The 10,625-nt window shown below is 51.7% G+C and overlaps 2 protein-coding genes across 2 annotated transcripts; both read left to right on the top strand.

Annotated features, from left to right (window-relative positions):
• The first annotated feature begins 1,046 nt into the window (after positions 1–1,046).
• Positions 1,047–7,249, top strand: LOC146174456 (uncharacterized). The gene is made up of 2 exons (XM_084584777.1): positions 1,047–1,197; positions 6,536–7,249. Exon 2 carries the CDS (start codon positions 6,537–6,539, stop codon positions 7,065–7,067), a length of 531 nt encoding a protein of 176 aa, XP_084440903.1. The 5' UTR covers positions 1,047–1,197; position 6,536; the 3' UTR covers positions 7,068–7,249.
• Positions 1,314–2,480, top strand: LOC146174457 (uncharacterized). The gene has a single exon (XM_084585398.1). The coding sequence runs from the start codon at positions 1,314–1,316 to the stop codon at positions 2,298–2,300; it is 987 nt and encodes a 328-aa protein (XP_084441524.1). The 3' UTR covers positions 2,301–2,480.
• Positions 7,250–10,625: the final 3,376 nt, after the last annotated feature.

The following is a 10,625-nucleotide window of genomic DNA, read 5'->3' as shown; positions in this document are numbered from 1 at the left end:
GTGAAAATAGCCCGCATTCTTTCGCAGCAGAGACTATGCATCCAGGCACCTGTGTCAGCGCAGTTCGACAGGCCTGTCGAGCACCTGCGATGCACCTGCGATGGCACACCTGGACATCATCCTTCCCTACTGTATCTGTCTCTTTCGTCTGTCTCCCACGTTTTGTTTTCCTACCCAGGTGTGGTCTATGTCCAAATGCTTAAAAAGCCGCAACACTATCCAAGAAGATTCACTCTTGAGAAAGATCGGTCTCCGATCGAAACGTCGAGTGAAATAAAAAATGTTTCCCTTAATGAAGCGTATACTTCGCTTATACTCTTTTAGCAGTGCAGTACGTTATGTTCTCGCAACCTATATATATATATATATATATATATATATATATATATATATATATATATATATATATATATATATATATATATATATATATATATATATATATATTGTGGGCCACGTAACCTCGAGCGAGCGCTTGGTGGGACAGAACCGGCGGCGACCTTCTGCGCATGTCACGCCAGCCGGTCATGTGCACAGGTGTGTGTGCACATGACCCTTAATCGGGACTAGATAAGCGGGGAGCGATCGGCGCCGAGCCCTTTTTTGGACTGGGTCGCGAGCGTCGCGGCAGTGTCTGTCGGTCGGCGTCAAGGGTGCGGCCACTCCCCGCCGGAGGAACAACCTGCGTGAGTGAACTCGCCTGGGGGGCGTTTATTTTCGCTCGCGCGTGCTGTAACGTGCCGCATGTGTATCCGCCAGCGGTGTTTGTTTTTATTTTAGAGAACACTGATATTTGGTCGACTCGCCAGTGCAACGTTCGCCGTACCCGTAGGCTCGTCTTCTGCAGCTGTACCTTGATACACACTAACCCAGTTTTCTTCTGTTTATTCTTTTCTAACGTAATTAAAATGTTTTTGTTCCTGTAGCAGCCTTCATTTGTGGTCATTCGTCGCTCGGTGTGCGGCTCCCGAGCCCCCTGAGATAAGGCGGAGGCCTTCATTTGGCGCCCAACGGGTTTTGTTTTCCTTGTTCAAAACTTTCAGGAACTTGTCACCGGTATTTCGGAGTGCGCATCCGTGCCGCGAAGACCACTTGGTGCCGTCCGGTTGTTGGATGGTGAACAGGGTGCCCTGTTGACGGCGAGCGAAGATCCGCCCCTTCAGAGCCTGCTAGGACTACGCCCACCTACGCTGCAACGTAAGTTTCCAATCCTCGTGCTCAATATTTCCACATGAATCACTCACTTTTCAATGCGGTTACGTTCTGGTAAGACAACTTCGCCTAACGTGTCAGAGGACCACACAGCTAACACAATGTCTAATCATGAAGAGAAGGGGGCGGCAGCAGCAGAAACTTCTGACAAGGGGAAGGCTTTACCAGATTTGGCTGCGGTTTTCAGTCATTTAACCGTGATGCTGGAGCGTCAGGCACAAACAACACCTACCTTCCGCCCACAGCTCGCAGTGCCTAAATACGAGGGGCATACCGATAAGAGGTCAGTAGCAGACTTCTTACAAGAAATGGAGGACTACCGCAAAGCAGAAGCACTGCCCGATGATATTATGCTACAACGCGTCTTGCCAGTAGCTCTGACCGCTTCCGCCGCGCGCTGGCGCCGTCGACAAACCTTTCAAAGCTGGACGCACTTTGAGGAGCTCTTAAGGGCGGAATTCTTACCCCCCGACTATGACATCCGTATAAAGGACGAACTGCACACCCGCACACAGGCCGAGGAGGAAAGCCTCTTAGAATACATCCGCTCCTTTCAGGAACTATATGAGCGTGCCGACCCTGCCGCGCCGGAAACCGAAAAAGTTAGGCGCGCGATAAGTCAAGCACACCCACGCTTTCAGGCATACTTGCGGGGACGTACCTTCGCGACACTGGATCACCTTGCCAAAGCTGCTTCTGATATTCAGGCCGCAATGCTAGCTGAGCTTACCTATCGGCCACCACCTCCGCCTGAAACCTCCCTGGAACCGTCTTGTGCGTGGTCCGGCCCATCCGCGGTAACCAGGAACTCTGAACTGCCACCCCAGCTGCCTCGCTCGGTAGATCCGTTCAGTCACCACCCTGCTGAAATACTGAGCCATTCCCAAACCCGCAATCGGAGCATGCGGTCTCCATCACGGCTTACCGAGGGCCGTACTAGACGTTCCGGTGCAACGGCACATCAGGATAGGGACAACACAAACAGCCCAGTGTGTTTCAAGTGCGGCGGTCAGGGCCATTACAGGAGCCAGTGCCCTAGCCCCCGAGGCTGTCGGCAGCAGGGAAACGAAGACGGCCGGCGGTGGTAAGCAGAAAAAACCATTCGCCGGCCCACGGTTTTTCGGGGTCGCATGCCTTTTTGCAAAACGCAGGTCCTGAGCCTCCTTGTGTGGCAGCAGTGGGGACACCCCGCGTCGGACCGCGCGATTCCCGGACATCACCTACAGCGGCTGCCGGCTACCATTCACCTACGGGTGCAACGTGGGTGTCACCATCGGGTGCAACGTGGACGTCACCTACGGGTGCAACATGGGTGTCACCATCGGGTGCAACGTGGACGTCACCTACGGGTGCAACGTGGGTGTCACCACCGGGTGCAACGTGGACGTCACCTACGGGTGCAGCGTGGGTGTCACCACCGGGTGCAACGCGGGTGTCACCACCGGGTGCAACGTGGGTGTCACCACCGGGTGCAGCGTGGGTGTCACCACCGGGTGCAGCGTGGACGTCACCACCGGGTGCAGCGTGGACGTCACCTACGGGTGCAACGTGGACGTCACCACCGGGTGCAACGTGGACGTCACCACCGGGTGCAACGTGGACGTCACCACCGGGTGCAACGTGGACGTCACCACCGGGTGCAACGTGGACGTCACCACCGGGTGCAACGTGGGTGTCACCACCGGGTGCAACGGTGTCGCCATCAAGTGAGAAGTGGGCGTCGCCCCCGGGCACAACTTGTCCTCCTATTCGCAGATCCAGGGCAACACAGGGGAGGGTGGTTTGGTCATCGCACCATCCAGCGGCCAGGCCGCACAGACGTGGCCAACCACCGGGAGAGCTGATCCAGTCGCTACCTTTCCTGCCTGAATCGAACCAGGTGCCACCAACCCAGGTGCCTTCAACCCAGGTGCCATCGACACAGGTACCATTGTCACCACCTGCTATGCATGAGGCAGGCCCCGAGAAACCCTACAAACACTCGGTGAGTGCAGTTCCGTCAACTTCTTGTGAGGAAGGCCAACCAGACAAGACCCCGCTAGTCTTGATAAAAATCGCAGGACTGGAACTTCCAGCCCTTTTTGACACAGGGTCTACGGTGTCAGTCTTCGGTGATCAGGTAAAGAATTCCTGTGAGAAAAAACATGTCCGGTTGCGGAGGGTGAACACTAAACTTCGTATGGCATCGACTCACATAGTACCCACAACCTCAGCAGCCCGCCTAACAGTTAATATAAATGGTCATAAGATTAGACAGCGTTTCTTACACCTCCCCGGACTATCCTGGCCAGTTATACTAGGTCGAAACTTCATAGTGAAGGCAGGAATCGTGATCGATCTCAGTAAGGGCACCTACCAGTACGGCACCGGTACAGAAGCATTTCAGTTCAAGACCAAGGCCGCTGAGCCACAGTCACAGTTGCTTGCTACGGACGGCCATTCGGTCAGTATCACAGGAAGTGGTATTCTAACTGTTTTGAATTCCTTCACTGGGCCACCAGCGGTAAAATGCAGAATCGAGACAGTGCTCAGGCCCTATGCAGCAATGTTCACGGAGGCTCCGGGGAAGGCCAGCGTACTAACCCACAGGATCGACACCGGCGATGCTCGTCCTATCAGATTCAATCCAAGGCCCTTAAGTGTCCACAAGCGAGCGCTGCTGGATGGGGCCCTCGACGAAATGGTGGCTACCGGTGCGGTGAGACCATCAAAAAGTCCCTGGGCGTTCCCTGTTGTTCTTGCGCCTAAGAAAGATGGCACAGCCCGGTTGTGTGTCGATTATCGACGTCTGAACGCTGTGACAGTACGAGATTCTTACCCTTTCCCGTCAGTTGACTCTGTCATGTACTCACTGGGGTCAGCTAGGGTTTTTACAACTCTTGACTGTAGCAGGGGTTTTCTGCAGATCCCGATTGCCCACTGTGACATCGAGAAAACTGCTTTCACGTGCCATCGGGGACTGTTTGAATTTCTGCGATTGCCTTTCGGTTTGTGCAATTCACCTGCTACTTTTCAGCGTGTAATGGACATTGTGCTCGGAGACGCTAAATTTAACTATGCCATGGCCTACATGGATGATGTGGTAGTGTTCTCAGAAAGCCTGGAAGAGCATCTCCTTCATCTAACCAGTGTCCTTAAACGAATGCAAAATGCGGGCATCACCATTAACCCCAGCAAAGTTCAGTTAGTCACAAGCACAATCAACCTTCTGGGTTTCATTGTGGAACAGGGCACAGTCCGCCCAGATGAAGAGAAACTCCAGGCCATTCTACAGCTCCCACCACCAACAAACATAAGGAGTCTCCAGCGGTTCTTGGGCATGGTGTGATTCTACCGCCACTTCATCCCGAACTGCGCCGACCTAGCGCGACCCCTCCATCAACTCCTCCGGAAAGGTGCCCGCTGGTCATGGACAGAAGCAGAACAGGGATCGTTCCGTTCACTGTCGGCAGCCATCGCGGATACTGCACGCCTGCGGCTTCCAGATCTTAACCGGCCATTCACAGTACAAACGGATGCGAGTGAGTATGGAATTGGTGCGGTATTGCTTCAAGAACATCAAGGAAAGCTTTGCCCATTGGCGTTTGCCAGTCATACACTGACGGGACCGGAAAGGAACTATAGTGTGACAGAGAAAGAGTGTCTCGCGATTGTGTTTGCACTAAAGAAATTCGACATGTATCTAGATGGCGCCGAATTCACTATTCAGACCGACCACCAGGCCCTATCGTGGCTTTCAAGGCTGCAAAATCCAGCTGGCCGTCTTGCCCGGTGGTCACTCGCTCTCCAAAAATATAATTACAGGGTAGAATACAGAAGAGGCACATTCAACAAAGTGGCCGATGCCCTGTCTCGAGCTCCAATTCCGGGTGAGGGCGAGCGAGCACCCGCAGTCCACGCTGTGACAGTGCCTGCAGACTCCTGGGGCACACTGGTGTCCCGTCAAGAGCTCCTTGACGCTCAACTCTCGGACGACCAGTGCAGCCAGATACGCCAGAGTCTGACCAGCGCCGACCCGGCAGGGAGCCAGGCGCCTAACCGAAACTATGACTGCTACGTTGAAGCAGAAGATGGCTTGATCCTAAGGTATATTCCTGCTGCCGACACAGACAGTGGTGAGTCAGCATTTCGTGTGCTCGTTCCCAAAAGCCTTCGCAAGCACTTTCTAGAGTACTTTCATGACACACACCTGGCGGGCCATAGCGATGGGAAGAAGACGTACGAAAAGTTGTGCCGCATTGTGACATGGCCGCGGATGAGAAGGGATGTTCTGAAGTATGTTCAAACTTGTACTACATGCCAGACTGCCAAACCGAGGGGAGGTAAACCACCGGGCCTTATGCAACCGGTAGAGAGCAGCTACCCATGGGAAATTGTGGCCTGTGACGTGATGGGCCCTTACCCCAGATCGACTAAGGGGAACCGCTACTTGCTTGTTATCACAGACCACTTTTCGAAATGGGTAGACTTGTACCCATTGCGCAAGCTAGACGCGAAAGGGATCTGGGATAAGCTCTTAGAAACGTTCACTCGCTTCGGTTTCCCAGCGCAACTTATCACAGATAATGCCACATACTTCACAGGCAAGATATTTGGTGACACTTGCAAAGCTCTTGGCGTGCAGCAAAAGAAGACTACACCCTACCACCCTCAAGCTAACATCACAGAGCGTGTGAACAGAAATCTAAAGACTATGCTGGTGGCATTCACAGAGTGCCATAAGGATTGGGACGCACGGCTACAGGAAATGGCCTTCGCTACGAGAACCACGGTAAACCGGTCCACTGGGTTTACGCCGGCATCAATCCTCCTCGGTCGTGAACTTCACTTTCCCATTGAGAATCATTTCGCGTACAGTTCTGATTTACCAGATCACAATTATTCTAGGTACACTCAAGATCTGGCTAAACGCCTGACCGGAACCCTGAAAGAAGCAAGAGAGAGCCTGGATCTCGCCCGCCTAGAACACTGTAACCAATACAACAAAGGCAGGCGACAACTGGAGTTTGCGGTAGGTGACAAAGTGCTGCGGCGCGCACATTTCCTTAGCGACGCGTCAAAGGCCTTTGCGGCTTCTCTCGCTCCGCGATGGATTGGTCCTTACGTGGTAACAAAGCAGGTGTCTAGGCTTTCCTACCTCCTTCGTGAAACGCACAGTGGCCGAAATACTGGTCCAGTCAATGTCGCTGACCTCAGGACATACCACGAGCGTCAAAACGAATTGTAACCACAGAAGTGTTTCACATTTTGTCATGCCGACTATCGTACACTGCTATACGCGGCTATGCATGCGAATCCTTGTCGCCTTTGCGGCTTTACGCAGGATGCCACGCCACTCCAGTTCGTATCGGCAACCCTATTACCGAGATCTCCCTCGGCACAAAGGTGGGGCGCCCCCGGGCCAAAGAGGACAGCGACACGTCGCAACCTGGTGCCACATAGGGGGTGGTACGGAGGCCTCTTTCTCCTCTGCCGCCGCCTGGGAGACCCAGCTCCGCCCGGAGAGGGGCTCCCTGCCGGTGCCAGCGCCCTTTTCCGGCCGTACTTTGGATGACTTGCGCAGTTCGGACCCCATCCCGCCCCTCCCCGAAGAAGCAAACGTGGGGTGGTGTGCACTGTGCGACTCGTGTGTGATATCGGAGGACGCACACAACCGTAGCACACAACACCGGGAGCAGCGGCGGCTGCACAACACCCTTCGAGAAGCGTTGGAACCGGGAGCTCCGAACAGCGCCAGGCAACGTATGCTGATACAGTTTGCCACGGCTCTCCACCAGGGCCAGCAGGCGCCACATGGCCCTTCAGCCCGGGACACCTCGGCCGACGGCAACCTCATTGACATTGATGATGTGTAAAACTTTTGTCGGTGGTGTTTTTTTTTTCTCGTTGTTGTTTCCTTTTTTTTTTTCGTTCTTCCATGGTGTGTTATTGGACCCTGCCGATTCTCCGTGCCATTTTTTTTTCTTTTGTTGTTTTTCTCCTTTTTTTTCCAACCCCTGGGAGGGGTTTGGTCTTGTGAGGGGGGGAATGTGGGCCACGTAACCTCGAGCGAGCGCTTGGTGGGACAGAACCGGCGGCGACCTTCTGCGCATGTCACGCCAGCCGGTCATGTGCACAGGTGTGTGTGCACATGACCCTTAATCGGGACTAGATAAGCGGGGAGCGATCGGCGCCGAGCCCTTTTTTGGACTGGGTCGCGAGCGTCGCGGCAGTGTCTGTCGGTCGGCGTCAAGGGTGCGGCCACTCCCCGCCGGAGGAACAACCTGCGTGAGTGAAGTCGCCTGGGGGGCATTTATTTTCGCTCGCGCGTGCTGTAACGTGCCGCATGTGTATCCGCCAGCGGTGTTTGTTTTTATTTTAGAGAACACTGATATTTGGTCGACTCGCCAGTGCAACGTTCGCCGTACCCGTAGGCTCGTCTTCTGCAGCTGTACCTTGATACACACTAACCCAGTTTTCTTCTGTTTATTCTTTTCTAACGTAATTAAAATGTTTTTGTTCCTGTAGCAGCCTTCATTTGTGGTCATTCGTCGCTCGGTGTGCGGCTCCCGAGCCCCCTGAGATAAGGCGGAGGCCTTCAATATATATATATATATATATATATATATATATATATATATATACATATATATACGCGAGAAAATTTAAGTGTGCGCTTCATTTAAACAAATATTTTATTGGACATAACGTTTCGTCCAGAAGCTGGCCTTTTCAGGAGTGCGAATGCAAAAGATTCGGGCAGGTTCTATAGGAGAAGAGCGGAAAAGAAACAGGTGGTGGAGAGGCATACGATGGTATTGTAGTGGTGGGTGGGGTAAAAAGCAGGTGCAGGCGGGGAGTGAAAAAAAAAAGGACAGGTGGGTAATGCTAGAAGAAAAAGAGTGCACATGGAAGGAAGCACCGTAATAGGTATGACCACAGGCGACGAAAGCAGGAATTGTGTGACCTTCATTGTGTGTATGGTAGGGGAGGCTGACATTCGTTCGGTCTACTGGCATTAAGCTTGATTTGGCAGTTTGGGTGAGTTTGTGGGGGAATTTAGGAGGTAATTGAACTTTGAAGTTGAGAAATATCACCAGGGCTTTGATTTATACCGGCCTGCAGGGCATGGATCACTGCCTTGTCGTGGCGGAGGGGCTTGCGAAACTCGATGAAGTCGTGAGTTCTGCTGTGTAGGGCCACCCAAGATAGACAGGTCACGGCAGAGAGTTCTGACAAAATGTGATTCACTGGAGAAGGTAATGGCAACCCACTCCATTATTTCCTGCCAAGAAAACCCTATGGCCAGTCACAATACCATTAATGATATGGCGCCGGAAGATGAGCCCCCCAGGTTGGAAGGCGTCCCACATGTTACTGGGAATGAACAAAGGGCGATTCCTAGTAGCTCCAGGACGAATGAAGCGGCTGGGCTAAAGCCAAAAGGACGCTCAGTTGTGGATGTGTCGGGAAGCGACCGGAAAGTCCGATGTTGCAAGGAGATATATCACATAGCAACATGGAATATAAGATCTATGACGCAAGGTAAACTGGATGTCGTCAAGCAAGAAATGAACAGATTGAACATTGATATCTTGGGTATCAGCGAGCTCAAGTGGACCGGAATGGGAGAATTTAACTCCGGCGACCATTATGTCTTTTATTGTGGGCACGAATCCAAGAGAAGGAATGAGGTCGCTCTCATAGTAAACAGGAGAATGGGTAAAGCAGTGCTAGGGTACAACCCCAAAAACGACCGAATGATTTCACTTCGGATCCGAGGTCACCCTCTCAACATAACAGTTATCCAAGTCTATGCACCGACCACTACTGCTGAAGAAGCTGACGTTGAGAGATTTTATGCGGACCTATAATGCCTTTTAGACCGCACCCCATCATCAGACGTCGTTTTTCTCATAGGAGACTGGAATGCTAAGGTAGGGAGTGAAGAAATATGCGGAATTGTAGGCAAGTTCGGTCTTGGCAAGTCAAATGAAGCTGGACAGACGCTAGTAGAGTTTTGTCAAGAAAACAACCTGACCATAGCGAATACTCATTTTCAACAGCACAAGAGGCGCCTGTACACATGGACTTCACCGGACGGTCTGTACAGGAATCAGATCGATTATATTCTTTGCCGGCAGAGATGGAGAAGCGCTATACAAGCAGTAAAAACAAGGCCTGGGGCCGATTGTGGCACCGATCATCAGCTTCTTGTTGCCAAAATTAAGCTTCGATTGAGGAAAACTCAGAAAACTAGAAGGCCTTTCAGGTATGATCTGGATCAAATTCCATTAGAATATGCTGTGGAAGTGAGCAATCGATTTCAAGAATTAGATCTAGAAGACAGAGAGCCCGAAGAGATGTGGACTGATGTTCGTGATATAACACAAGAAGTTGGTACTAAGGTAGTTCCAAAGCAAAAGAAATGCAAGAAAGCAAACTGGTTATCTGAAGAGGCTTTGCAAATAGCTGATGAAAGGAGGACGGCAAAAGTTATAGGGGAAAGAGAAAGATACAAGGTTCTCAATGCGGATTTTCAGAAAATAGCAAGGAGAGATAAGAATGCCTTCCTGAACATACAGTGCCAAGCAGTTGAGGACAACAGCCAAATAAGGAACACGAGAGCTCTGTATAAGACAATCAAAGATATCAAAGGAAGCTTCTGTGCTAAGCTGGGCGTGATAAAGGACAAACGAGGCAAGGACCTCACTGAAGCCTCAGAGATAAAGAAGAGGTGGCAGGAACACACAGAAGAACTGTACAAGAAGGACCCGAATGTGCAAACCCAACATAAGACTGTTGTGATTACTGATCTCGAGCCGGGCATCCGGAAGAGTGAAGTTGAATGGGCCTTAGCCAGTCTTGCTAAGAAGAAAGCCAGCGGAAGTGATGGCATTCCAGCTGAGTTGCTTCAAAACCTCAACCATGACGCTGTTAGCATTCTGCATACATTATGTCAGAAGATTTGGACAACCCTGCAGTGGCCACAGGATTGGAGGAGGTCAGTTTACATTCCCATTCCAAGAAAGGCAGTGCCAAAGATTGTTCCAACTACCGCACGATCGCACTTATTTCGCATGCTAGCAAGGTGATGTTGAAAATCCTCCAAGGTAGGCTGCAGCAGTATGTGGATCGGGAGCTTCCGGACATGCAAGCTGGGTTTCGCAAGGGCAGACGAACTAGAGACCAAATTGCCAACCTCCGCTGGATCATGGAAAAAGCAAGAGAGTTCCAGAAATCCATCTACTTCTGCTTTATTGATTATGCGAAAGCGTTTGACTGCGTAGATCACAGCAGATTGTGGCAAGCTCTCCAAGAGATGGGAGTTCTAATTCACCTCATCTGTCTCCTCAGGAACCTGTATAAAGGACAAGAGGCCACAGTCAGAACTGGGCATGGTCTTACCGATTGGTTTCCGATTGAGAAAGGAG

The sequence above is a fragment of the Amblyomma maculatum genome, chromosome 11 (assembly GCF_055883805.1).
Source record: "Amblyomma maculatum isolate TAMU_Amacu chromosome 11, ASM5588380v1, whole genome shotgun sequence".
Lineage (NCBI taxonomy): Eukaryota > Metazoa > Arthropoda > Arachnida > Ixodida > Ixodidae > Amblyomma > Amblyomma maculatum.
Note: the sequence above shows the minus strand (reverse complement) of the source record. Positions and strands in the feature narration are given on the sequence as shown.

Bases quoted from the DNA above. Each gene is read 5' to 3' on its own strand.
- LOC146174457 (XM_084585398.1), top strand. From the start codon at position 1,314: ATGTCTAATCATGAAGAGAAGGGGGCGGCAGCAGCAGAAACTTCTGAC.
- LOC146174456 (XM_084584777.1), top strand. From the start codon at position 6,537: ATGCCACGCCACTCCAGTTCGTATCGGCAACCCTATTACCGAGATCTC.